The sequence below is a fragment of the Cryphonectria parasitica genome (genome assembly GCF_011745365.1).
Source record: "Cryphonectria parasitica EP155 unplaced genomic scaffold M406scaffold_9, whole genome shotgun sequence".
NCBI classification, from domain to species: Eukaryota; Fungi; Ascomycota; class Sordariomycetes; order Diaporthales; family Cryphonectriaceae; genus Cryphonectria; species Cryphonectria parasitica.
In genome coordinates this window covers 1,601,531-1,628,195 of record NW_024468917.1, presented here as the reverse complement: position 1 = coordinate 1,628,195, position 26,665 = coordinate 1,601,531, and the positions used below count along the sequence as shown (strand labels likewise).

Below are 26,665 nucleotides of genomic sequence, written 5' to 3'. Positions count from 1 at the left end.
CGTGCAAATAGACAGAGGAAACTGCAGAGACCCTGCATGAACTTCTTGGATAAGGTTGATAAGAAGCACAGACGAATCAGACTTGCCAATCCACACACGTGAAGTCCTCTTGGGATGCCAGGCCCCCCTGTTCAAAGTTCCTTACCGCATCACCAGCTCTTGAGCCTACTGTAGGTTGGAGTGCCATTTCACAACGTCAACTTGCATGTTAGAGTAACTCTAGCTCTAGGCTCTAACTTTTCTCCTCCCAAGGTGGGCTCGGCTCGTACACAGCATTCGCCAATTAACATCCAACCACAGCATCAATTGCGTCCATTACTTGTAGCGTCTCGAGTCCGTCCACCACAGGTTTTCTTTCGCTGTCCTCCACGAGGACCACCGCAAGCAGCCCAGCGTTTCTAGGTTCGCCACGACATCGACACCGACGTCGACAGTCTCTCGTACTTCTGTACTATACGCATCCTCACCATGTCGAGCCAGCCTCTCCTCCAGACCGCCCCAGGTATGCTCCCAAAAGCTCCTCATACCCTGTTTTTTAGGCCCTCTGGTGACTGACTGGCTTGACCTCTAGGCAAGCGCATTGCACTTCCCACGCGTGTCGAACCAAAAGTCTACTTCGCCAACGAGCGCACATTCTTGTCCTGGCTGAACTTCGCCGTCATTGTGGGCGCCCTGGCCGTCGGCATGCTCAACTTCGGCGACAAGGCCGCCAAGATCTCTGCGTTCTTTTTCACCGGCGTGGCTGTCGCTACACTTATATATGCGCTCAGGACGTATCACTGGCGTGCGAAATCGATACGTACTAGGGGTCAGGCTGGGTTCGACGACAGGTTCGGACCTACTGTGCTGGCAGTTCTGCTGCTTGTGGCTGTATGTGCCAACTTCGGGCTGAGGATCGCAGAGTCTTCCAAGAAGAACAGTGGCACACAGCCATGAGTCTCAAAGGCCAAGCAATCGAATGGGACATCGAAAAGAGCCACACGTAAGATGAGATGAACAGAGGAAATCCGGAGAGGTCATCTCGGCACAGCGATGAGGGCCTTGAGGTCTTCTATCTATATATATGTTCACCTCGGATCCTTGGATCATTGTCCCCGACAGCGTCAAGTATCTTAGGGAGGGGGTCGACCAAAGCGACGGAGCGGCTGAGGTTGGAGACAGTTCGTCGTTCTATGTGAGCATTTGCTGGCGGACAGCACAGTCATAGGAGCTAAGTTGAATGTTCAATTCATCACTACAATGAGCTGCGATGCTCAATCTTCCTAGGTTTCCCATCACTACTATCCCCCCCCCCCTTCTCTCTACTTTGTCCTTTCTGTCTCTCATTCTTACATAACGCTCTCACGGCTTGAAGGGTGAGAGCGAGTTGCAGAGGTAACATGGTGGCTTCATGCCATCTGAACAGCCTCGGAAGGAGGCAAAAAGAAGAAAGAAGAAAAGAAAGACGGTTGTAACAGCAAGAAAGTGGATGGGGGAACCCCCCCCCCCCCCCAAAGGATGCAATGTCGCTGGGGATGGTGCTGCAAAGAGGCCGGAGCGAAGGACAGTGGTAGAGAAAGAGAACAAAGTGATAATGACGAAATCATCTGACGGCTAAAAATTATCACAAAGTACTATTCAGAGCAGTCATTGCAGTGCTATCGACAATCATACGCTGTATTCAGTAGCTCTCTGCACAGTCATGTGTGGACCGACTGCCGACTTGATCTTTATGAAGGGGCTTCTTGCGCTTGATCAGCATCTATCTATCCACACCCTCAAAGGCTGACTCTTCGGATTTCAGGTGGAAATGAGTGGGGCAGTGGCGAGTCCATATCTTACTCCCTGAAGGCGATGCTACTGCCATTGCCATCTCGTGGCCACCGTGGAGTCTCTGCTAAAGCCCTTTACAATGCGGTCCTAAGCAAACGGCATGCCCGCGATCAACGACGTGAAGATGAAACGGGGTATATATTGTCTATACAGTACATCCTTGTCCTTCCCCCCCCCCCCTCCAGAAACTCCACGCTGTTTCTATCAAGAACATGACAAACTAAGCATTATGTAGTTAAATACGGAAGCACCTCCGCACATTCTTTTGTGTTCTCGTTGCCCACGTGCAGGGCATCCCTATCTCGTATTCTCCCTTGCAGCCGCCAACTCGGCGTAGTACGAGGTATCGTTGTGACCCAGCTCCGCAAACTGGGTCGAGTTATGGTGCAGCTCATGGTACGGTCTGTTCGGGTCCTTGCTCAGCTCGATTGCGCTGTTGACATCTACCCCTCCATACCTGGCCCTCGAGACGGCACTGTCGTCGCCTGGCGCTCCCTCCCACATCCCAGTCTGCTGGTTATAGTAGGCCCCATTGGCAGTCGACGGCGGCTGTGAATGGAACGACCCGTCGCCTGCAAGCTCCTTGGGGTGGTTTCTGGCAGCTGCCGCCTTGACCCCGCGCCGGTACACGAAGAAGAGCAGCCCGGCGAGGAGGCAGAGGCCGGCGATGCCCACACCAACACCAATGCCGATCGCTGCGCCGGTGCTCAGACCAGAGGAGGCTTGTGATGTTGTGGCTGCGACGGCTGCATCGGCTGTGGACGATGCCGATGAAGACGAGGCGGTGCTGGCGGCAACATCGGAGGCTGCTCCCGATGTTGAGGTGGCGGTCTCTGCCACCTTGGCTTTGGCAGATGATGATGATGCTGATGATGCTGCTGATGATGCTGCTGATGATGCTGCTGATGATGCTGCTGATGATGCTGCTGCTGCTGATGTTGATGTTGTCTCGGAAGAAGACGTCGTGGACGTTACTGCCAATGTTGTTGTCGAAGAGGTTGTGGATGTCGTTGATGTTGTGTCGACTGAGCTCGTCTAGTTCCAGGATGTTAGTGAGAAGATGCTGATAGCGGGGAACCTCGATACGCAACCTCGTGGAGTGAACATGGATTGGGGGGTAGGTTGGACTCACAAGTGTCAGGATATTTGAGTCAGCCTGCTCATCGTCTGACTCTACGATGAAGACGAAGTGGCCCTCCTTCCACACGCCAGTATTAAATGAGTATGAGTACGGACTCGTTGTACTACCTATTCAGCGACACAAGTTGGTTCGATTAGCAATTTGATATCTCTTCTCCACGGCTCGAGGACCTGACGGCCTAAAGTAAATATATATCATACTGGCAACTGTGACTGCGGCTCCATCTCCAGTCGTCTCCTGCTGCTGCACGAGGACCTTGTACGTCGACGCATCGCCGCCCGTCCACTCGACCCAGAACTGCTGGTCAAATATCACCTCGCCCGTAACACTCGTCGTGACCGTCAACGAGGCATGACACACCGGGGTGGTGAAGAGGAACGACGCGAGCGAGAGCGCAAAGATGGGAGAGATCAGTCGAGCTCGAGGCACGTGGTACCGGCGCATCTTGAAACCCAAAAACAAGGGGCGGGGCGGACCACAAGAGGGGAGAGAGAGGTCAGAAAAAGAGACGTCCTGTGCTATCGGTCGGTGGCGGTGATCGATCATGAACACAAAGAACAAAAAGAGATAAATCACCAACAAACAGGGCTACGAAAATTTGCCCTCTTTTTTTCTCTTCTCTCTCTCTCTTCTATCTGCTTACGAAGAAAGAGGGAGAGACTGACACCACACTGCATCTTTGGGGGGGGAGCTGATGGGAAATTTCTACAAGCAGGCGATGGGGAAACGCATCCTCCTGCGAGCCGCACGCGGAGGCCCCTGCATATGTCCCCTCTGCAGGGCCCTTTTGCAGGTCTGGTACGGTTTACGATCCTATGGGAGGGCTCTTTTGGCCTTGGCGAGTGAAGGCTGCCGCCCAGGAGCTCACTGAGCAAGCGCCGGCGATCTCTGGTGGGAACGGCGAGTTCGAAGGATTCAAGCCATGTGGGCTTACAATCTGAATGGGTTGCACTGCCGATGGGGGATGGGATTCGCCCCGGGCTCTGAGTGGGTAGTGCTGAACAAGAAGCGGGAACTGCAATTCCACTCCAGCCACCAATCCATGAGATGATCTAAAATGATCTCAGGAAGCTGAAAAAGAGGAAAGAAAAAAAAGGGAAGAAACATTGAAAAAGAAGGTGTCCATTGGGAAAACCTTCTACTGTATGCAAATGTCTTATGCATGTCAAGCATGCTTATGCATGCCAAGCAGGGGGGAATGGAAATGGCCATCAACTGCCATGAATATTCAAGTGATTGACATCCGTTGATTCTTAGTTGCGTGCATCCTTCGCGATAAACGGATCCGCTTTGACAGTTGCCTCGCTTGTGAGCCGTGAGCGCCCGCCTCTTGGGAGATCAAGCCACCCGAAGGATCGACCACGTCGGGGGCAGTGTGGCAGAACCTGGGACAGGAAGTCAGCGCGGAAATTGAAACGGAGGAATGCATACACAACAGAGAACTAGGCGCATATGCTGATCTCATTGGGCGCCAGGGCATCACACACCTTCAACTCTAAATGAAGAGCGCCATGCCCAAATATGTCAAAAAGAACCGGCCCCCTCCCCCTTCTCTCCTTCAATTTAGGGCAGGAAATCCCATGGGGATTACCATCTCACCTTCGAAGAGGTCAACAAATAGCTTTCAGCGACAACCCTCGAAAGCAGGCACGGGCTTCTACATGCTATGCGTCAAATCTTCGGATGCATGCGGGCTATTCAGATACGCGCATAAGAAGCATGCATGAACAGTTTCAGGGACATCAGATGACCGGGCAAAACCTGGAGAGAAAAGAATGCCTACTAGTGGAATTGCCCAGCCGAGTATCAGGTTTTAATAAACCCATTATCATGCGAATTTGTTTCTAACCCGCACATGGCTACAAACGTTCCTCCTAATTTCAGTACGTTTAGATCAACGGACACCGCAGGCACCTATGTCATCACCCATTTGACTCTTTGGGGGCAGCTGAGGATCTATGGAGCAACCGTTGCACAAATGACATCAGGCCTCAGCCTATTTCGGTTCGGAATCAGCTTCAGGCACAAGGGTTTCGAAGCCATATTCGAAGCACAGTTCTGATGACATAGTCGTAGACCGACGTGAGTATGTCACCACCTAAGTTGCTTAAGTGCTTTAAATATTTGGTCTATACTTCCTCTTCCCTCGTCAAGTAATAGTACAATACAAGAGGTACAATGGAAGTCTGTCACCTAGCTTCACAAAATTTGGCCTGAACCGGATATCAGTGTAAACAGTATTGAGACTCTTCCTCCGTGTCAAGTTGTGCATCTGGGTAGAAGGCTAGAAGCTTGAAGTCATTTTGACATTTTGTTTCTTGTTCTTCCAAATACTCCAGGAGTAATTAAACAAAAGCAAATATATCATGGAGACCAAACAGATGAAAACATAGTAATCATGGTTTGGGCATATCTTGCAATAACCTCGGCAATATCTTTTGGATAGTTCTTCATTCCCTGTGAATTAATTCCACTATTGAGTATACATTCTACAGTCGTCACCAGCCCAGACGTGGGCGAGTCTCTCCAGTGCCCGGATTGCTATATATTAAGTACTTAGAAGCAGTTGAGCAGACACATATCCTATACAATGTTGATGTTAAAGCTAAACAGCAACACAACACCTAGAGCAGATTGATGCCTAGTGCCTAGGTGTTGCCCAACGCCTAATTGGTCATATAGTATTTGTTTTGCCAGCCATTTAATCGGTAATTAATGGCTGCAAGGAATTTCACTACTGAAGGATAAATTCTGCAGATGCACTTGAATGACGTACACGTAGACCTTGTCTCTCATAGATGCAAGAGAGCGATACAGTCTTTCCGATAACGGATGTGAGAGAAAAGAATTGTTTACCTTGCAGTGAAGTATAAATGCATTACCACAGGTCTAGAATTGCAATGCCTGTACTTGGTGGTTGCATTGCCCCCAGGTCACCTGGGGGGAAACAAAGGTTTTGATATGACTGTAGCAGCCGTGTGAATTTGATGGCTATAGAAAAGTGTAATCAAGCCACTCCAAATGGGTATCAAAATAGGTTGCCATGCTTTACCTCCTGCTATGCGTTGTTCATTGATCTTACGACGAACGAGATGCCCCCTCCCACTCCAGGCTCACGCCTTACCACTGCCAACCTCGTTGGCATTCGTCTGCAGGGTGATGGAAGTTTTTGCCTGCAGCTCAGGGATCGGGACCCGTGACAGGAAAATACTCATGTAGGTGGTCTTGGGCTCAGTTGCAGGTTTGTCTCGGATAGCCACGTCCAAGGCCGTCTGTATGGGCTCGAAGGCTTCCTGTTCCTCCTCATCCTCCTCCTCCCCATCATCGTCCCGCTCGGCACCGTCCATCACCGTATCCTCGATTATCGTCTGGTTGGCGCCTCGTGCGGCCCTGCGGGAGCTGGGACCGCCTCTGCCCCGCGTATTCGCCTCGCCAGCAACCTCATAGACCCGGTTGTACTGGTACCACGCCACGCCCTCCTCGCCCATCCGTCTCTTCGCAAGCTCCATAACCGTGACCATCTTCCCCGCGTCGCCCGCTCGCGCATGTAGCATCATGACGCCTGGCTTGTTCTCGGGGTTGTACAGGTCGACGTGACCCAGGTGCGCTAGCACGGACGTGACCTTTTTGTTGATCTTGCTCGAGGAGATAACTGAGGCTGTGAGGATATCATAGCGGCCGCCCAGCTCGGCGAGCAGCTCCTCGTGGGGCTGCGTTGGCAGGGTGTGCGGGATGGAGGAGGTGGAGGGGCCGACCCGCCGCTGCTTGCGGGAGAGCTGGTGGTTTGCATGTGGCTGAGAGGAGAAATCTTTGGTCAGGTCGATGACTCGAGGGTCTGCTGCGGCAGCGGCACTGTCGGAATCAATGTCGTCGTCGTCGCGGCGGCGTTTGCCTGCGCGGGAGGAATTGGACGGGCTCGAGGGACCAGGTGGTGCCCAGTTGGTGGAGATGGCTGTTGAGCCAGGCATTCTGATCTGTAGTGTCGAGGCCGACGTGCAGGAATCTCGATAAGCTGGGGGGGGGGGAGGGGAGCGGGAGAGGGATGATGTTTTGCTGGTTCTGTGGCGACGATACTTTTGAAGGGAAAGGAAGTGACAATGGCAGGTGTGATTTCAGGGCTGTGGTAGTATTTTGATAGGAGCAAGGTGCTTGCTGTTGACATACATTTACTTATCGATAAGCCTGTCTGTGGTCCACTTGTAACCATAGGAATTCTAGCTTATCAACCGTAAGAAAAGGCTGTTAATTGTTCCTATATTCCCCTTCCCCCCCTCAACCAACTTTTTTTGGTTGATAAATGTACTAGATAGAGAAAAGTTTGATACTGACTCAAGTATGAAGCCAAGCACTTCACTTGTAATGATCATTTGAGAACTTTGGCTTTTCTCTTTCCAGCATGCAGACAAGATGGCAATCACATGTCAAAAGACCTGAACTCAGTGCATGAGTATGCTAAGGACGCAAGCCTCAACATCATTATCATAACTACATCGGATCAGCTCTAATTTAATGAGCTGCATGGCATCAGCAAGCAGGCTGGCACAAGAGGACTGAAAGGATTGAAAGGACTGACAGTGTTGAGACACTTTGTTCACCATGAGGTCATATACTGGTAGAGTTTGGAAGGGTTCTCATGTTTCTCTCAGCTCTTTTGATAGGCTTATGAAGTATATCTCACTGGGCTGTTCGCTTCCTGGTCAGTACTATCCAATCCCTGAGCCCTTGTCCTCTTCTCCAGAGCTGTGTGCATCGGAGCTGCAGCAGGTAAAGCCGAATGATCAGGTCTTTAAAACCACAAATACCAAAATCATAACCCACCCGACTCAAGCTGCTACATTAGGTTTTAAGACACCACCATGTCCTTCTGCTTTGTAGATTGATGTGGATGCCATCTTCTGAGGCTATCTGCTGTGGTATCCTAGAAGGCTGGCCATATTTGCTTTTTTGTTTATTATTTTGTATACAAAAAAATAATAATCTGCCGCTAACGGGAAGCTTGATGTGTGTTTCGTACCCCAAGAAATGGAGGGCTGGCTGTGACACAAGATGTGGTTGAAAACGATAATGAGAGACTTTCCTGAATGCAGATGGTCGCTATCCATAGTATGGCCGGGCTTGTATCGAGGTACGTACCACACTATCTGATGGACCCCACCTGAAACTCTCCGCCGAGCTAGGCGCATAATAAACACCAGCCAGCCCAGCCAGTCATGTTGACATTCTGCGCGTTTATTGGAAGGGCTGGCTCCGCTGCGATCAGGGAATAAATGCAACTCTGACCTGAATGCAGAATGTCAAGGTTTGGGTATGATTTGCTGATCTAGAAAAATGTGAGGAAGGATGAAAGTGCATGTTTGCTAGTGCAGCCTGCCTATTCTTAGCATGCAGAGTAAGACTTGCATGTGTACTATGTAAAATACGTACTCTCTGTGCAGCAGCACCATGTACGCCAGTACGCCCGTGTGGTATGTGTGGTGTGGTGTGCCAGCGTCGTAGTGGAGGGCTGATAAGTTCAAGTCTTGCCTTGCATAGATGATCAACCGAATGACAGCATGTGATGAGCAACAGAAGAAAAGAAACCCACCCACCACGATACTGTCGCCCAACTTTCCCAAGATAGGCCCGGAAATGACTTGGTTGCATCTCGATATCCTGGATAAGTTTAGGTTTGAGCCCAAAGCGCTGCCGCGACTCATGGGACAGGTTTGTTGTTGGCTTGTCGTTTGCTGGTGTTAGTTCCAACCCAGGACTGGGCTACCTTGCTTGACTTTGTACTATAGTACTACCCTACCATGAGTACGAGGGATGGAGAGAGAGAGAGAGGGGGTACCGAGCTGGACGCGCCGTCTAGCCCGCCGGACACAGTCCCAAGCCCCAACCCAACACGGCTGCACGGAAAGCAACCCCCCATTTCCCTGCCAAGCTCGGTGCGGGCCAATCTCGGGTCCTGCTGGCTGCAGACTGGATCCATCGCTTCCAAGGATTGATCCCCATCCCATTCCACTTCTCTTCCCAGTCCGTGTCACACACGCCAGCCAAGCACCCAAGCCAACTCGCTCACCCACGGTCGCCCGCCCTTCGTAACCCACCCACCACCAGCACGCAACCAAAGGGGTCAGGAAGTTCCTAGGCTCCATCCCCCTGATTCCAGGCACTCTCGCCAGGCGGCCCCCCCCTCTACCTCCGGGTGTGCCATCATTCTCCCTCCAACACTCTCAATTTCAGTCTCACATCATTCCCACCACCCACCATTCCTCTCCCTGTCAATGCCCTTTTGTGCCCTGTTCCCTCTGAACACTTTCGCGGCAGTTTACAGCGCAGCACTCGAACCCGTTTCACCCCATTCCAGAGACCAGAATAATCCAACGATCTTTTCTTGTTTCTTTTTCCTTTCTCTGCAACTATTTTGTCTCCTTGTTTTTTTCCCCCTCTCTCTCCTTCCCTGATCCTTTCCCTCTCTCTCTTCAACGTATAGTAGACCAAGGAGGACGCGGCGACAGCGCAAGAAATCAGGTCAGTAAGTGCAAGTTGACGTTCACGGCTCTGGCTGCGATCCGACCGGCCGAGGTGGCCCAGTCAGTGGGCGTGCTGTGGGGACTCTCTTTGCTGGTCGGTCTCGTGTCCGTTCGAGGGCCTCCCTTTTTTCCCTCCCCCCTTCACCCCCTTTTCCTTGCTCTGGTCGGTGAGATGCACTACGTCTTCGTATACTAACCTCTCTCTTGGAAGATCTCGTTGGCCTCAGTCTCCCGACCTAATTCTTTCTCCCTCTCCCTCTTCTCTCCCTCTACCTCCGCCTTTATTCACCCGGACCCATCCCATCGATTTGGTTGTTCGCGACAGAGCAGCGTGTGTCGATTGAAGGACCTCTTTGACTTTATGGTAAGCTGACGATCTCAATATCCACCCTCTCTGGCCGCTCTCTTTGTCTCTCCTCTTTTCCAAGGCTCGGTGCATTAAGGGTGCAGTGCAGCCCCAGTCACAGCCTGTGTGATGTGATTGTGGCCACCGTCCCGCCCATACCAGCCAGTCCCAGTCACCGTTTCCGTGTCAATCACCCTGCATAGGGTCTGACACACTACACTCAGTCTGACTGACTCCCTCCTTTCACACACGTCTCTCTGTCTCTCACACTTTCCTCTCTATCTCCCGCCTTCCCCTTTTCGCCTTTTACAATCTCCCCTTACACACCCACACCCTGGTTGTCCTCGCCCCCAACGCACCTCTGCGCAGCACAACCAAACTTGGGACCTTTTGGATCCCTAAAGCAGTATTCACCTCCCCCATTCATTCCATCTCCCGTCCCCCTCCACTTAAACGCAAAAAAAAAAAAGAAGAAAAGTCAAACACTTGTTGTCGCAAATCATCCACGACTTTCCCTGAGCACCCGCCCAAACCTGTCTATCTCATTCCTGCTCAATATTTGATCTCCCAGAAGCTAATAGCGACGCGACAGCTGAGGATCAGAAACACCTGATCATTATTCTGTGTTCTTGCATCCTCGCGCATTTTTACCACTCAGCGCATCCTATCTCGAGTTGCACAACGTCGCGAGGCTTTTGGTAGCTGTCGCGCACCGTCTCTCGACCTTCCGACCAGACGAGAGCAGCTATCTATCTCTCGCTGTCGCGTCATCACGATCCGTTCTTGGACGGTGGTCTGACGACATCTCAACTTCCTCTCCTGGACGGTTTGGTTAGGTCCTTCGCACTGGCCACATCAGCTGCCTGAGCTTTGGCCCCCCCTGCCCTGCCACGCTCACCCGTGCCTGGCACTGCAAGCTCCGACCACCCGACCCACCCCACGACTGCAGCTGCAGCCAAGGAACGACGCTAGTGTTTTAGCGTCGTCTCTAACCCCGGTTACGTCAGCCTTGTTGCCGCTTGACGACAACTCGTTGCCTTGGCCACCACCTCTGATCGCAACCGTGAACACCGACCAAATCTTCTCCTTACCTTATCATCGCGACGACGAACCTGACGCCGGCCGCTGTGGAAGTATATCTTGACTACTTCTGACTGCGGCTGCCTAGCAGGGTTGGACAAGACAAGCGACTGAACCGTTGCATCTGCACAGCCCCTAGATTCGGGCACTTAAAAAAACTTTGTCGCCCGCCGTGGACGCGTGACTCTCTGTTTCTTCGGTGTTCCATCCTACTCCCTAGCCTTATCCTCGTTATCGGTGTCTCTCTTGTGAGTCATGTTTGGCTTCTGGAGCTCTGACGCGCAGGGTGACGAGGACGTCGACTCGCAACAAACTATGTCACACCCACAGGACGCCCTCAGTTTGAATACCGACGCGCGCTCACTCAAGAGAAAGGTGTCTTATGACGATAAGAGCCGCGACGATCTTAATGAAGATGGCCTTAAACGACAGAGGGTAGAATACAGCGTCGCGACGCCACCAGAGACGCCAGCCGCGCCGGCGCGCAAGGAATATTTCTCACCGCCACCTACCGTACTCAGACAGTCGTCAGGGATTACTGATCGCATAGTCGATATCATAAATCAGCAGTTTGGGACTGAGATCCTCTTGAGACACCAGGAGCTCCGCTTCATAAATCAAGAGCTGGCAAAGTGTCAAGCAGCATTGGAGCAGCTTCGCCGCTGCCACCTCATCCCCTACCCAACAACCTGCCCTACTCCACAGCAGATGCTGGACATCGTCGACGGAAAGGTCCCAGCTGTACAGAGCAAGAATGGCGGACCTGCACCGCAATGGGCCCCACCGTACGGAGTGGTGGACGGTCCCTATGCGCGTCATTATGCCAAGTGGCTTATCCCCGATCCCAAATTTGATGGCCAAGTGCCCGAGTGGCAAGTGGTTCCAGCCGCGTCCAGACTCGTGGGTGAGGGGCGATCGACGAGAAATAGCCAGTCCGAGGGTGTGACTATCGGGAAACGGGTCGCGCGCGGCCAGGTTGCCTTTAAGGCACCGGTACCAGTTGCGACGCCCAAGACAAAGGGACCGTGTATCCTCAAGAGGAGCGACGGCGTTACCGTCAAGCTCTTCTGCCACCTCGAGAAAGCCGACGGCAAGAGGTGTGATAGGGACGATTTTAGCAGCACGCAGGGTTTCATCAATCACGTGCGCATCACACACAAGAAGGAGTTCAAGTCTCACGATGAGGCTGCGTTTTTCTGCGGTGTCCCCATAACGGCTGATGAGAGCGTGCCGGCCCGTAACGAGGAGAAGACCACCACCGGAGCCCAGCCCACCACCGGCCAAGGCGCTGGCGTCGTCCATCCTCTTGCGAGAGCAGACGCTACGACTGAGCAGAATGCTTACGCAAGGATTCTCCAGCGCATCGATACCTCGCTCAAGTTGTTCCACCAGGGCAAATTGCCGGGGATCACGAGGATCCCCGGGGTCTCGTCTCAAGCCCCCTCTGCCCGAGTCGATTGGAGGTCTTCGAAGAGTTTCGTTGCCTCACCCGCGACTCCTTTCCTCTCTCAGTTACTACACGCTCGTAACTTCGAAGGCGACCTCAGGACACACGTCGAGGATGCGAAGACTAGGGAGGAGGACGTGGATGACATCATGCCAGGTGAAGACGAGTCTGATGAAGGCGAACAAGGTCCGGATACTAAGTCGGATGACATGGCCAGTGCCCAGGCTGCATCTCGTGTTCCTGCCATGCGCGTTCCTGCTCGGGCGGTCCCTACAGCCTCTGCAACCGAGTCGGGTACATCTAGCAGCAAGGGCCGTTCGCCGCACCTCTCTCTACTTCCTCCCTCGGGTGTCACTGCCGCTGCCGATGAAGATGCCTCGAGCGTGCTTGAAAACAATGTGATGGATCTTGATCGCAGCCCGAACACCGCGACTAGTAACAACGCACCATCGTTGGTGAGCGACGACGGTGGGGATGATTCAGATGATGCTTCGTCCTCTAGTGATGCGTCTGACGTGGATATGTCTGACATCGCTGAAGTCGATATCGAGTATATTGACATGCAAGACCCTCTTGCGCAACATGCTGGCAGCACAAGCAACGGTGCTCGAAAGAAGGATGAGGCTAGGCATGTCAGTTTTGTGACCCCGGTGCCTGGCAAGGCTGCTGCCCGGCGCAAGCCAAGAGTTTGAGACGCCACTCTCGATGACTTCCTCGACCCTTTCGTTTTTGCCTACGAATTTTTATTTAATGCGCCGGTGCGTATACGCCGGGAACACTCTTCTTCATCCCTCTCGATTCAACATTTTTTTGCCCACGAACGTTTACGTATACCGATTTTATTATCCACTTCTTCCGCATATTGGTGCTGGGCAGGCCGTCGGGCTGCCCTTGGGTGGGGCTCGAGACATGGTCTCAGTGTACAACAAAACACCCTTGGTGGAGGATGAAAGATGAAGCCATTGTTGGAGAAGAATGAACTGGTGCAGATGTTGGGACTGAGCTTCACAAGAGAATAGAATTAGACTCGAGTGTGGAAAAGCGTTTTATGTAGCATTTTGTACTTGCACTGGCACTTTACCATACCCAACACATACACGACGAGACGAAGATGATACCACAAATAAAACCAATTGCTTTTTTCAAGCCCGATATGTCTCCTGTGCCGACTGTGCTCGTGATGTGTGTGACTAAGTGCCTTACACCTCTTTGTGCGTCTGATTTGGGTGTGGGGACGGCGGGTAAACTTGCCGCCAAAGAAAGACGATCAGTCCACTTACTTGTATGACGATAGGGAATTGGTATAAACATAATGAGGAATTTTTGCCCCTTATGTATGCTTGGCCATGGAAGGGAGAAAATATTTGGGAAAGAGAAGAAAAAGAAGACATGCCGCGTGGGAGGAAAAATCAAGCGCGGCATTGCTCATACATGGCGTATGCTTTTTGTCCACAGCTATATCGATGTCTAGACTGTGTCCATCTCCGCAGGAATTCAAACATGGCACGCTTTCAGCAACAATTTCAAAAGAAGAAAGAGGGAGGGAGGGAGATCGCCATGCGATGGCATAGTTGCAGGAATGTTCGGTAATTACTGTAAATAAGTACTGAGTGCATCCGACTTGCCTGACCAACTCAACCTACCATGGCACCTCTGCCTCGATCGCAAGACCGTTGAAGAGGTCAACAACAAAGCGGGCATAGAAGAAGAGTCTACGTGTAGCAATAACTACTGACCCTCATTCAGCCCACCGGGTTGAATCTTACAACGAGGCCTCAGCATGTACACGATAATAGATCTAATTAGCTGGGTAAGGAGATGGTCGAACGTGTTAACAATCGTATTAGACACTAGCCAGACACACTATGTACTGTAGTGTATGGTATATTCAGTAGTTCTCTTTGCATCCCTCATGCTCCATCAACATTACGTGTAGCAGTATACACTTGAGTCAATTCTCCAGCATACGTGATCAAACCCAATTCATAGTTCGAGCTCAGGAGGGCCCATGCACCCATTCCGGGTGATTCATGTCTTCTTTATTCAGGTATCCCATCAGCCCACTCTTAATTCATGATGCCTACAACAAGGCAGCAGCAACACCTGCGACAGCAGCCATAACACCACCAGCACCCTTGACGAGATGAGCTGCGGAGTTGGCAGTCGACGAGGAGGAAGAGCCCGAGGAGGTTGCGGTCGAGGTGCCCGTAGCGGTTGTTGTGGCAGCAGTGGCAGCAGAGGCAGCAGAGGCAGCAGCGCTAGTGGAAGTGGCCGCGACAGTGTTGGTCGAGGAGTACTGGCTAGCGAGGGCGCAGTACTGGGAGACCAGGCCCTCGTAGGTAGACTGGCGCGGGTCGTCAGGGCAGTTGTTGAAGCAGCTGTTATTCGATGTATTTTTTCAGTATATGTGAGTTGACCAGGCGGCTGCAAGATGGAGAGATATTCATCATGCAACCTTCTTCTGCCTGTGCAAAGAGAAGAGGGGAGAACAGGAGAGAGCGAGACAAAAGGGGATGGGGACACTGGTCTGTCACGGTTGTTGTGACAAAGAGGAAGAAAGGGGGGCAAACTCACGTCTCAATGGCCTGGTACGCAGCGCATTGGCAAGAGTAGTCCTGTGTACCGCAGGCTGCCTGGTTCGCCTCTGTGCTGGTCAAGCAACTCTCTACGATGTAATCAGCGGCACAGGTCGAGGACGACGAGGAGGCGGTCGTGGTGGTTGTTTGGGCCAGGACGGCAGCGGGTGCTAGGATGGCCGCCAGGGAGAAAATAGTGGCCTTCATTTTATATTTGAAATTGGATGGATGGACGGTGGTGATGATTATGACGAGTGAAGATGTTTGCTTATGTGCAAAGATTGTTGTGGACTGGTAGTAAACGAATATTTGCTTTCAATCAAAACGAGCCTGATGATGAGAATGTTGTGATATGCAGTGGTGAGAGGAGCGTGACCTGGAACAACAACAAAACGAAAGGATGGTACAAAGACCGTTGGGAACAGGCGAGTGCGATGTGCAAAGTCTCGTTGAGAAAAGAGAGAAAGAGAAAGAGCTGAGCAGAAGGAGAAGAAGCAGAGAAAGAAGGAGCGTAGTCACGACTGGTCACTCGAAGCTTCTATAAAAGCTTAATCAGAGTAACTGCTGTATTTTACCCCTTTGTGCATATGAGGGACCAAGAGGCTGCATTGGGGAAAGGAGGAGCTACCGTACCCCGGCGGCGATCCACTGGATCAGGCGGTCGAAACCCCAGAAAACGACGGTGAACACTAATAAACTAGCCCAGATTGAGAACTAGTCAAAAAAGAGAGGTAAATGAGGCCACGGACATGGGGGGGACGTGGACGGCGAGGGTGCTATGGGATGGAGGGCCGGATGTCGACACGGGGGCCTCCGAGGTCGACCCTGCGTACGATGTGTTGCTCATGGCAGCTGAGGGCGCAAGAGTTTTCCAGTCAATGAGTGGCCACAGCAGGCAGACCGCGCAGTCCTCCAAGGCTAGCCCGAGACTTGTCACAAAATGCAATGCATTTGTTGTTCAAGGCTGCATGCATCTGAACCGGGACTCTGTCCTGCAAGTGGCCATGCACAGTATCGATAGCGAGGTAATCAAAAACCCCCTGGTCGATGAATCCTCACATTGGCCCATACGGAAACACTGTTTTGTTTCGAATTGACGAGGCCCAATTAGATATCTTTCAGTGCGCCGAGCTCCGAATTAATCGAATTATACATCTGCCTGTTGTGATAGGAAGTAGTAAGAAGGAAAAACCATTGGCTGTGAGTCAAGCTCTGGTGTTGGGTAGAGAAAAATAGTATCGGAGTGTCTGGGTACTAAAGTGGAGAAGCGGTGCACTGCTGCAACCTATTGTGCATACACAACATTTGTGAATACGAGCGTATAGCGCGAGCCGGGAATTGCCTGTCTGTTCGTATCGGCAGCTGGGCATGCTGCTCGGGGAAAATCCAGGGTCCGAGGCGTGTTGAGGTATTCTTGGCGCTGAAATGATGGGGGCGCTGGGTACCAGCCAGCTGTTTTGGCAAATGCCCGTCCACACAAATCGAACTCCCAACCTACTCCTCCCCATCCGAGGCCTTGAACTTCTTTAACTCGCCCTTCAGATCCGCGTTCTCCTTTTCCAGCTGTTCGACCTTCATCTCAAGATCTTCCATCTGCTCGCTCGCCGAAACACTCAATTCCTCAACGATCTTCACAAAGCGCCACAGCCGCAGGATGATCACGAGAGACCCGACCTCTTCGACAACGCCACGCGTGAGGATGTCGATGAGGAAGCTGGCGATGATGACCAAGGCATCAAATATGTGAAACCAAGACTTGAGATAACTAGGCGACCGTTAACAAGACGTGCTAGGGGCGAGGAGCAAATAAAAAGTAATGTAGAGCGCAGAGATATGCAGGAGAGAGGGAAGCCACCCACTCAATTCCAAAAGCCCAGAGACAGAGTAGCAACTCGACCAGAAAGAGGCAGGAGAAGACGAGACCAGCATGTTCGAGGGCCTCACGAACGTCCGGGACCCATTTGTCATCCTGAATCCTGCTGTCACAATCGATCAAGGCGATGAGGATATCAGCCAGCAGGCAGGAGACGTCGAGGGCAACCAAGGCCATGATCAGGTAGTGCTTCTGCTTCGAGACGAGCAGACCTTGACATTGTCGCCGCCGCTTGTGGTAGGTGGCGTGGAGCGGTGTGCTCTGCTCTTCATGTTCCGTATCATGCTGATCCGTAAGGAGGGGCTGCTGCTCATTGCCTTGCTCAGCCATTGTAGACGATTTGCTCTGTGCTGGCAAATCGCGTGGGAACTTTACTGGGGGACACGAGGCTGACAAGACGATTGATGCCAAGACTTTGGGTAATGCTGGCGGAGGGACAAGGCTGCGTTCTTATGATGATGCTCTTCTGGCACAAGCAGACAACAAGAATTTGAGCAGATAAAAAAAAAAAACAGGGAAGGTGTGTGGGTGGCGCCAATCAGGAATCGCTTGAGACGTGGACGCTGCAACCTTTGGCATAGAGTAGCTTACTTTGTTTATTGCTGAGCGTGCCGGCAACCGAGAAGCTGCGTCGAGAAACCTCAACCAAAACGTCGACTACGTAAGCAAGGATTGAAAAGAAGGCGTCTTCTCAGTTGAGGGAGTGAGCCAGAGACTTAATTGACTCTTGGAAGAGAGTCGACTCAAGTCTCAAATGATGGCCACATGCCTGGAGCAGTGGGTGGGGATTGGATGAGCCACGCCCTGCTTGCTGTACGAGAAGCTCAGGAAGAGAGCTGTTACCGCAGGTACAAACACCCCCCTCCTCCTTTCTTACCCCCCGGTATAGTGCTTAAAGTGCCTCCGCCAGGTCGATGTGGGGTTATGATCTTGGCTCATAGTCATCATGGTCATTCGGCACAAATACTGAGCTGGCTGTAGAGTTGATAGGACTCGGATATTGATCTCAAAGAGGATTGACGAGCATATAAATCAGAAAAATGAGCACCGAAGGGGAAAAAGAAGTCTACAAGGGAAGCTTATAGTTTGAAATGTGAGCACAGCAGCACGGAGGGTATGGATGACTAAGCCGGCGAGTAAGTCATGGATGCTTGTCGAGTTGCCCCGCCGTGAACCACCCGATGACTCTATTCAGGCCTCATCCCCTTGCCTCTCTCTTCCTATCTACATCACCCCACGGTTCGCCGTAGGGTATGCAAGTCCACCTTTACAATAGGCCATCATTCTTCTGCATTTGATCCAGTTTCTTTCCCCGTTCTTCGCCAGACGATGCTCCTGATGTTCCTAGCTTCTATCATTTGATGTTATCAGCGACGTCACCCCTCTACGCGTTTCCCGCTTCCGCGCGCTATCCCGTGGGACTCTCCGTTGCCTCCGGCATCTTGACCGAAGGAACAACATTTGACGACCTTAATTGTGCTGGTCTTCTCTGGATTTTATCGTTGTGATATCGACTAGATATCCCAGCTATAGTCTCCTGTCCCCTTATCGCATTTTTTGGTATTCCATTGGCTCTGGCTTCCGTTCTGCTAGGTCGGTTCGTCTGCGGTGGCGTTGACTGCCTCTGCTATAAGGTTACGTACGGTACGCGGCTGTCCACCCCGCTCATACCTTCAGAGAAGGGGTCTCTTCTGACGATTTTGCCAGTAAACCAACAGTCTTCCAGAATATGACGACCCCCTCCGGGATTGGCGGGAAGTCTTCGTCGACTCAGCCCTCGTCTTATAGCAGCCCCTTCACCCCGACTGCATCATCGAGTTTCGATTCAAGCCGCCGGCCGACACAGAATAGTCCATCGAATTCCAGCGCAGCACCCAGGAAAGGACAAGGTCAGAGGAAGCAGCACAGAAATCAGAAAAAGCCATCTTACAAAGAAGACGAGGACGACATGGCGGAGATAAGGGCGATCCGCAACGCGTCGAGTCGCCGTGGCCAGACTTCCATCACACACCTACTGAATTATTCCTCTCCCCGCCCCCACTTCGAGAATCATCACTATGCCTACAACCGCAACTATCGGCGCAACCCAACCTGGGGTCCTGGGTCTGGCTATCACGCGGCCGACAAGACTCGTTATGTCCACGCCAATTACCGATTTATTGTGTCTCCCCAAGGCGATTATTCGAAGCAAGCTGTCGATGCTGACGAGCATCTCGACTGGGCAGATGTCCTCCAGGTCCTGGCTTCTGCCGAGTCTCAGGCTGCATCTTGCCCAATCTGCCTGTCCGAGCCCGTAGCACCGAGGATGGCCAAGTGCGGGCACATCTTCTGTCTTCCGTGTTTGTCCCGGTTCATGCAGACCAACACGAGCGATGAGCCGACTGCCGCCGAGAAGAAGCAGCGCTGGAGGAAGTGTCCAATCTGCGACGATACTATCTACCTGTCCGATACGCGGCCTGTGCGGTTCTATTCTGGACAGGAGAGCCCACTACCACGGCCTGGGGACGATGTCGTGCTGCGGCTCATGATGCGATACGACAAGTCAACACTGGCACTGCCCAGGGAAGGCGGGGCCGATGTTCTGGACTCGAGGGACTCAATACCCTGGCATTTTGCTGCCAATGTCTTGGATTACGCGAGGATCATGCTCGGCACCACCGAGTATATGACCAAGGAGTACGACCGCGAAATCGAGGAACTCACCAAGCAGGAGAAGGAAGACGAACTGCTCTTTAATGAAGGCAGCGAATGGACGCAGAAGGCTATAAAGGCGATCGAGGCTGCCAAGGACAAAGTCAAGGATCTCGGAGAGGTCGAGGTCGCCCTGGCAGAGGCATCCAAGCACACCGGCTCCAGTCAACCTCGGCAGACGGAGCACGACTTTTTCTTCTATACCTCCCCTCCCCATCTTTACCTGTCACCCCTCGACATACGAATCCTCAAGACCAAGTACGGCGCTTTTTCGCAGTTCCCATCGACCCTGCTGCCAAGAGTCGAGCACATCTCCACTGGCAATACTGTTGATGATACTCTTCGGAAGCGAGCAAAGTATCTCGGTCACCTACCCCGTGGGTGCCTGGTCTCATTTCTGGAATGTGACTGGACCGACATTGTTCCAGAGGAGATTCTAGAGACTTTCAAGGATGATATTGAAAGACGGCGCAGGAGAAATCGCGAGAAAGAGATCCAAGAGGAGCGCGAACGGCTTCAAGCAGAGAGGATTGAATCCGCTGCCTACCGCCGAGGCGCAGGTCGAACCAACCTAAGCTCTATGGATGAGTTCACTGTCAAGTACAGTGCCGAAGGTGATTCGGACCGCTTAAATCTGGACGAATTTCAGCCACTTGGGGCTGTTGGTACCACGCCCCCAAACCCTCGGCCTGGCTTCTCGTCCCTCGCGTCGATGTCTACCAGCCCATCAACACAAAAGACAGTCTGGGGCACTCCAGCTCTGCCACCGTCGCCTGGACTGGGCCCCGCCAATCCTCCACCAGCAGTGGATGATGGGTGGTTGAAAGATGATCAATTCATGGGATCGCTCGGAGCAGCAGAGCTGGCTGTTGAAATGGAAGCTCTCGGCGTAGAGAATTTTGCGCCCGAGGGGGCGCCTGCCGGCAGCTCTAGCGGCAAAGGCAAGGGTAAGAAGAAGCAGAAACAGAAGATCACTCTGATGAGTACGGGTGGGAGAAGAGGGAACTAAGTCGTAGTGGTGCTGATGGGTGTCATTGATGTTGAAGACCTCTAGATCGGCTTTGATTGGACGGTGTGCTGTCAAATGCTCAGTTTCTCTGGATGAAAGCAGTTCGATTGTCAAACAGAGTTGAGCGAAGCACAGGTGACAGCTCCGGAACAGCTTTGCAGAACAGACATCTGAATAGCCCGCAGCCGGTGATAGACCGGAGTGGCGGGCAATGTCTACACTATTTACACGTTCACAACAGGTGAAGATGGGTTGCGATGAGAGACCATACTTCAAAATCCTATGTAACCTGGAGCGATTTGGTTCAGAGTAGCCTGTAGACATGAACATACCAGAACGATCATATCATGAAAGAAGGGGAAAAAAGGGAAAATTTGCCCCCCCCCCCCCACACTAATGACCTGAAGACAACAGGTTCGGGTTCAGGACATGGTTTTGCTGAAAGAGCAGCCACACACGCCACACTACTTGAGCGAAAGTTTATGCGGGCTGACCTCGTCCAAGGCACCACAAGTCACTTGTTTGTAGACCCACAGAATGTTCTTGATGGCCGAGGATGGTTTTGTACTTTATGTTTTTAATCGTCAAGAACATCCAGGAGCAAATACTCCGTGAGGTATGTAGATAATCTGGGTTCCACATTATGCGGCGAATCGACAGTTAGGCGTAAGAGGCCTTCCACAGGTACTATGGAAGTACATTGCATCATAGCAGCCTCTGTGACATCACAATGATTGAGCCTCCTCGACTCGAGTATATGAGTGACGACGAATAGCCCAATGAATGAGAATGCATTGACGGTTTTTGGACCAATTTCTCTGTCTTTCTCAACCAATTCAACCAGTAGGCCTCAGAAGTCCAACTCGCTTACACAACCTCTCCAATATCGATAACATTCCTCTTCAGTACAATTTCCTCGAGAGTTAAATAAAAATGGTCGGCCACAACACCAGCGAAGGTACCAAGGTAAGTCAAGAAGCACCCAGTGTCTTCCTTTTCCCTGTTCCTCCGAGCCAGACACACCTAACCAAGGCCCCAGGTCACCCTTGGCGAGCACGCCCCCGTGGTCCAAGAAGGCGCAGGCGCGGTGGCCCCAGACTCCCTGGCCGCTGAGTCCGTCCGGGAAGGTGGCGAGTTTGCCTCCAACAAACGCAACACCATCTCTACGGAGGCCGCTTCCAACCTGGCCTCTTCCAAGCCCCACGAGGCGCCCGGCAGCTTGGAGGCTTCGTCTGAGCAGGGTCAGGCAGCGCCTAGCTACGTGGACATCCAGCGGACCCGGGACAGCTCGGGCCCACACGGGGCGAACATCACGCAAGACCCGGGGATGACGGGGCGCCCTGCAAAGTTCAATGTGGAGGTCGGCGGCAAGGAGGATCCGGGAAGGGAGGCGGTGCACTCGATGCTGCTGAAGCAGACGAAGGGGGCACCGGGGACGGGGGAGAGGGAGGTCGGTGAGAGGGGGAAGGAGGATGAGCAGCCTTATGGCGTGCTGGGAAGGGAGACTTCTGCGTGAAAGGGTGTTATTAGTATTTTGAGAGTATTCTGAAGTATTCGTAATCAATCTGTTGGGCCTTTTCTCTGCTTTTGAATGATGATCCTGCATCAAGCGAAAGTGACAGACCCTGGTAGGATCTTCTTATTAGAATTGTTTTGTTCATTTCTTCTTGTAATACTTCCCTTGCTGCATGACTGTCGTGAGCACTAGCTACTTGCTGGTTGGCTGCCGATTGGTGTCATTAATATATATTTATGTACCAACTCACTGCTTGCGTACACCTCCTGGCTGCCTGTATGACTGACTGGGTACTCGAAGGGGCGTAAAAAGTAAGGGCTGACAGTTTTCTCGCCTATTCTCCCTCTCTCACTCGCGCACACACTCACACCGGAATCGGTGATGAGGCATAGTGGGCTGTGGTCCGTAGCCGCAAACGATCTGTCAGCCAAGCAGATGGTCTCTCCGAGGGGGTGGAATTAGCTGCAAGCACTCGACCACGGCGCCTGAGCTGCCCTATCAGGAGCAGCTAAACCCCCTGTAACTCCAGAGGGCATGCTACTGACCAGCCCCCGTTATTCGACGAGATAAGGTCGTCATCCGGCCCTGGCTCGTGTTTAGGATTCCACCCTACAGCGAGCGGGTGGTCCCTGCGCCTGGACCCTCTGTAGAAGACATGGAAGAGCTCCCTCTCTAATCAGCATCCTTTTCCTGTCAGCCACCAGGAATTGGGACTGGGGGTCGCGATAGCGGATCATCTTGTCAAGACACATAACGTTTTGCCCCTTCGACATTTCCTCTCCCACGCACCCTTCTCTCTCTCTCTCTCTTTTTTTTCTTTCCGCTTTCTTTCGGTTACACAATCTTGTTCTGCATTGCATCATACCCCACTCGTCCACACGCCACACACAACCATTTGCTCTCCTGCAACGACAAAGTTTCGTTCTGGACCTACCCTACCCTCGAACGACTTACACGGCCGAGATCGACCTTTCTTGTGGAGCTAGTGAAGCACACTACAGACTGTCATTTCCGTTCCCGACCACCACCACCTGCAGCCAACCACCACACTCAACAGGCCTTCCTAGCACTTTTTGTCCACGGGAGAACTTTTTTCTTCTTCCCCTTCCTTCCTTTTCGTCGCAACGTCTCCTCTCCTTACTGGCCGCGAACCTGGAGCTTTAAACCCCACGACCACAACTTCTCCGATCTCGATATCCTATCCTTTCTGACGCCGGCCCCCCTCGGATCCTAGTCAAGATGGTTTCGTTCACCTTCAGATGGTACGTGCTGTCCACTCATCGCAGCCCACGATGTCCAGATCTCCACCTCTCCGCATGAACGAAGCCACGGCCCGCTGCCTACTGAGGGTCCCCCATTCCATTCCTCCGATCTTTTGACGCAACATGACTCTGCACGCATGCGAGTACATGATGCGATGCGGTATACCGTCTCAAAAGGAAGGCGGCGAGGCTTTGGAATGCGATTCTATCCACGTTGTCTCAGCGCAGGACAAAGGAATCAAACTTTGGCGACAGCATCGCTAACATGGCTCTCTGCTGCTGCTGCTGCTGCTGCATACAGGGCGCATCCCGCCGAGGAGGTCTACGTGACCGGTACCTTTGACAACTGGTCCAAGAGCGAGAAGATGGCAAAGAACGGAGATGCCTTTGAGAAGACCGTCGAGCTACCCGACACTTCCGAGAAGATATATTACAAGGTTCGTGCATGTCACCATGTCTCGATTGCATGCGGCTGTCCGCATTGTGCCCCTCCCTTCTGCAATTGACGCGCTTGGCTCCGCTCCTGTTCAAACTTTCCTTTCCTCCGTGACACACGCCTCATGCCGGGGGGGATGTGCGTTGGCCAAAAGTCTCGTGGCTTGTGACCAATTGCGCATCCTGCTGCACGCCCGCGAGACGTCACCCAGCCCAACGGCTCTGCCCCCACCCGCAGTTCGACAGGTACAACTGAGGGCGGGGAGCTTGCCCGAGGTGCAGAAGTACTACACACTACACTATCGTTCAATTTGCGACGCCCACCGGAAAAGAAGAGGAAAAAATAAGCTCGATGGCGGTGACGGCGGTCCCCGCGGGTGTGTCTATAACAGCCCTCTTAAAGGGAGCATTCAACGTCAGCCCTTCAGTCATTCCCATCCATCACCCTTGATGGCGAGGACAAGGACATGGCGAAGAGCTACCCAACAGGACGACAACTGGAAGATCCCCTCCCACTGCTCGATTAACTCCCATCGCTTGATGCATACATATCCTGTTGCTCGAAAAACCATCCCTGGGGCGGCAGAGCCTCTCTGACAGACATACCCCAAAAAAAATAAAAATTCACCTGTCGCAATCCACCAGCGAAGCACAGGCGGCTTTGCACCACCCGTTCAACCCCCTCCCCCCTCTTTCTCCCAAAGCAACCCCGGCCGTTCCACTTATGACGCAATCTTGCCTCGGGGCCAAGTGATCCTATTCTGGAAAATCTCACAAGATTGCTGCAGGTCGGACATACCGCCTGTGAAAAGCAGGGCAGGGTTGATTGAAAGACCACCAGCACTCATTTCCTGGCAGTAAACTAGAAAGCTAGTTGCCTTGCTTTCACGCGTGACTGACAAGAGCAAGCGGGTCGACGGGCTGAGTGCCTGCGACAATTGCGCCCCTGCACGCTCCAGATGTCATAACCCGCTGCAAGCCCACTTTCATTGCGCTTGGGTGCTGTGCTCCTGAAATCTCCCTCACCTCTCAGAATTTCTCTCCTTTTTCGTTCTTACGTCCTTGTTACTCGTCACGTTCTGCTCATAGAAAGCTGTTGTTATCATCTGCTTCGCGTGTCCAGGCTGACTGACTTACCTGAATCTCCAGTTCGTCGTCGACGGTCTCTGGACTGTGAACACTACCGATCCCAAAGAAAAGGACGAAGGCGGCAACGAAAACAACGTCCTCACTCCCGAAACCCTCCTCGCAAGCCTGCCAGCTACTGCTGCCATCATGAATTCCGTCAGCGCCGACTCGACCACAGCCCAATTGGCAAAGGACGTTCCTCTGGAGAAGGAGAACAAGTCTGAGGCACTACCCGGCACGTACCCAGAGACGCCAGCTGACGAGCTTAACAAGCCCATCGGCATCAGCCCCCTCCCGGCCGCAGCTGGTGGCCTCAACCCGATCAAGCTGGCGCCCGGCGAGCCCGTGCCTAAGGAGTTCTCGGCTGCTGATGTCAACTCCAACGTCAAGCTGGACAAGGAATCCTACGAGAAGAGCGATGCTCTCCCTGGTGTCGACACGACTGCCCTGGACGTGCCCCCTGTTACCGGAACTATGATTCCCGAGTCGAGCCTGCCTATAGGCAATGGCAACGCGACCGTCAACTCGGTTTCTGCCGACGCGACGACTGCCGCACTGGCCGCTGAGGTGCCAAAGGAGCCCACGGTTCCCGAGATTGTCAAGGAGAGCCAAGACAAGGCCGGTGTCGACCCTGAGGCTAGCGCCAATGCGACGGAGGTGCAGGAGAAGCAGCAGCTCGAGGAAGAGCTGAAGGACAAGGTCCCAGAGGCCCCTTCGACCTCTGAAGGCACTGCTGGCAAGGGGACGGAGAAGTCTGAGGGCGACAAGACCCTGCTGGAGGCTGCCGCTGCTGCAGCTACTGGTCTTGGTGCCGCCGCTGTCGCCGCTGCCTACACCACAAAAGACAAGGCTCTCGAGCAGGCTGGCCAACTGCCTGATTCCGTCAAGGAGCAGCTGCCTACCGCCGTACAGGACACAATCGCTGCCAACCCGACCAACAAGGAGGCCAAGATTGAAGAGGTCTCCCCTGATGTCCCGACCGAGGTCAAGGAGTCCATTGCAGAGGCCGGCAAGAGCCCCGAGGCTGCCGCCAACACACAGGCCGTCGAGGAGAAGAAGGCTGTAGAGGCTGAGCTGTTGAAGGAGGTGAAGCCTGTCGAGCCGGTGAGCGATGCGCCCCAGACCGAGGAATCCTCCAAGGCTGCTGAGGTACCTGCGACGGCAACTCAGACGGCACCCGAGGTTGTTGAGCCGCCAGCTCCGGCCAAGGAGGTGCCCGAGACCACCACACCGACCAACGGAGTCAATGGGGCCACAAGCAATGGCGCCGGACCTTCTACGCCCCCAACGCCCCCAACGCCGGCTAAGTCTACAAAGACTGCTGATCCTACGACGCCGAACTCGACGAAGTCTGACCAGAAGAAGAAGAACCGGGTCAGTGGCTTCTTCGGCAAGCTCAGGGCCAAGATCTCACACAAGGAGGGCAACTAGGATCTACGCTCCTGGTGTTGAGAACTATCTGGCAGTGACCTCTTCTCCCTCACTGCACACGTTGTCTGCGTTTCTGATCATTGTTCTCTGCGATGTCTCACGATTTCCCTTGTCGCTTGGACTGCCCCATGCATCGGACAGGATTACCCCTCAAATACCCATTCTCCGCCTTTCTTTTACTATTACTTAGGTACCCCTAATTTCTACTACGGTAATACCTACGTTCTACGTTCTACGCAAAACGACAGACCCAAAAACTCCCGACGGCAATGCACACACACAGCCGACGAGAGGGCAGATCACAGAAAAGATGGAGCAAATCGATTGCTGGGGTGAGAAAGGCATGGATTTTCCAGTCTTTTAATGATTTGACTTGCAAATAGGAGGCTCTCTTTTTTTGGTT

General features: G+C 52.8%; 9 protein-coding genes across 9 annotated transcripts; 6 read left to right on the top strand and 3 right to left on the bottom strand.

The window, feature by feature from the left end:
* The first annotated feature begins 314 nt into the window (after positions 1–314).
* On the top strand, positions 315–1,236 carry M406DRAFT_324533 (uncharacterized protein). Its single transcript, XM_040919881.1, has 2 exons — positions 315–502; positions 572–1,236. The coding sequence occupies exons 1-2, from the start codon at positions 469–471 to the stop codon at positions 934–936; spliced, it is 399 nt and encodes a 132-aa protein (XP_040771841.1). The 5' UTR covers positions 315–468; the 3' UTR covers positions 937–1,236.
* A 1,243-nt stretch (positions 1,237–2,479) lies between these two features.
* On the top strand, positions 2,480–3,241 carry M406DRAFT_324532 (uncharacterized protein; the record flags this gene model as incomplete). The annotated part of the gene is made up of 3 exons (XM_040919880.1): positions 2,480–2,851; positions 2,945–3,060; positions 3,154–3,241. A coding segment is annotated over exon 1 (170 nt), but the record flags the coding sequence as incomplete, so codon positions are not given.
* Positions 3,242–6,066: 2,825 nt separating this feature from the next.
* Positions 6,067–6,921, bottom strand: M406DRAFT_47181 (uncharacterized protein; the record flags this gene model as incomplete). The annotated part of the gene is made up of 1 exon (XM_040924323.1): positions 6,067–6,921. The coding sequence occupies one exon, from the start codon at positions 6,919–6,921 to the stop codon at positions 6,067–6,069; it is 855 nt and encodes a 284-aa protein (XP_040771839.1).
* A 4,288-nt stretch (positions 6,922–11,209) lies between these two features.
* M406DRAFT_296319 (uncharacterized protein) lies at positions 11,210–13,492 on the top strand (the record flags this gene model as incomplete). Its single annotated transcript, XM_040919242.1, has 1 exon — positions 11,210–13,492. The coding sequence occupies one exon, from the start codon at positions 11,210–11,212 to the stop codon at positions 13,031–13,033; it is 1,824 nt and encodes a 607-aa protein (XP_040771838.1). The 3' UTR covers positions 13,034–13,492.
* Positions 13,493–14,161: 669 nt separating this feature from the next.
* M406DRAFT_324529 (uncharacterized protein) lies at positions 14,162–15,375 on the bottom strand. Its single transcript, XM_040919879.1, has 2 exons — positions 14,916–15,375; positions 14,162–14,719 (listed from the first exon to the last, which is right to left on the bottom strand). The coding sequence occupies exons 1-2, from the start codon at positions 15,122–15,124 to the stop codon at positions 14,422–14,424; spliced, it is 507 nt and encodes a 168-aa protein (XP_040771837.1). The 5' UTR covers positions 15,125–15,375; the 3' UTR covers positions 14,162–14,421.
* A 762-nt stretch (positions 15,376–16,137) lies between these two features.
* On the bottom strand, positions 16,138–17,256 carry M406DRAFT_358374 (uncharacterized protein). The gene is made up of 2 exons (XM_040923880.1): positions 16,777–17,256; positions 16,138–16,682 (listed from the first exon to the last, which is right to left on the bottom strand). Exons 1-2 carry the CDS (start codon positions 17,118–17,120, stop codon positions 16,412–16,414), a joined length of 615 nt encoding a protein of 204 aa, XP_040771836.1. The 5' UTR covers positions 17,121–17,256; the 3' UTR covers positions 16,138–16,411.
* A 2,036-nt stretch (positions 17,257–19,292) lies between these two features.
* M406DRAFT_358373 (uncharacterized protein) lies at positions 19,293–20,840 on the top strand. Its single transcript, XM_040923879.1, has one exon. It carries the CDS (start codon positions 19,315–19,317, stop codon positions 20,488–20,490), a length of 1,176 nt encoding a protein of 391 aa, XP_040771835.1. The 5' UTR covers positions 19,293–19,314; the 3' UTR covers positions 20,491–20,840.
* Positions 20,841–21,263: 423 nt separating this feature from the next.
* M406DRAFT_358371 (uncharacterized protein) lies at positions 21,264–22,059 on the top strand. Its single transcript, XM_040923878.1, has 2 exons — positions 21,264–21,456; positions 21,530–22,059. Exons 1-2 carry the CDS (start codon positions 21,424–21,426, stop codon positions 22,004–22,006), a joined length of 510 nt encoding a protein of 169 aa, XP_040771834.1. The 5' UTR covers positions 21,264–21,423; the 3' UTR covers positions 22,007–22,059.
* Positions 22,060–23,573: 1,514 nt separating this feature from the next.
* M406DRAFT_227431 (uncharacterized protein) lies at positions 23,574–26,058 on the top strand (the record flags this gene model as incomplete). Its single annotated transcript, XM_040915769.1, has 2 exons — positions 23,574–23,705; positions 24,853–26,058. Coding segments are annotated over 2 exons (1,338 nt in total), but the record flags the coding sequence as incomplete, so codon positions are not given.
* Between the last annotated feature and the right edge of the window lie 607 nt (positions 26,059–26,665).

Coding starts and splice junctions, on each gene's coding strand:
- M406DRAFT_324533 (XM_040919881.1), top strand. CDS start 469: ATGTCGAGCCAGCCTCTCCTCCAGACCGCCCCAG. Junction 503..571: donor TCTCCTCCAGACCGCCCCAG/GTATGCTCCCAA, acceptor CTTGACCTCTAG/GCAAGCGCATTGCACTTCCC.
- M406DRAFT_324529 (XM_040919879.1), bottom strand. CDS start 15,124: ATGAAGGCCACTATTTTCTCCCTGGCGGCCATCCTAGCACCCGCTGCC. Junction 14,720..14,915: donor GCGTACCAGGCCATTGAGAC/GTGAGTTTGCCC, acceptor ATCGAATAACAG/CTGCTTCAACAACTGCCCTG.
- M406DRAFT_358374 (XM_040923880.1), bottom strand. CDS start 17,120: ATGGCTGAGCAAGGCAATGAGCAGCAGCCCCTCCTTACGGATCAGCAT. Junction 16,683..16,776: donor CTCTGGGCTTTTGGAATTGA/GTGGGTGGCTTC, acceptor ACGGTCGCCTAG/TTATCTCAAGTCTTGGTTTC.
- M406DRAFT_358373 (XM_040923879.1), top strand. CDS start 19,315: ATGATGCGATACGACAAGTCAACACTGGCACTGCCCAGGGAAGGCGGG.
- M406DRAFT_358371 (XM_040923878.1), top strand. CDS start 21,424: ATGGTCGGCCACAACACCAGCGAAGGTACCAAG. Junction 21,457..21,529: donor ACACCAGCGAAGGTACCAAG/GTAAGTCAAGAA, acceptor CCAAGGCCCCAG/GTCACCCTTGGCGAGCACGC.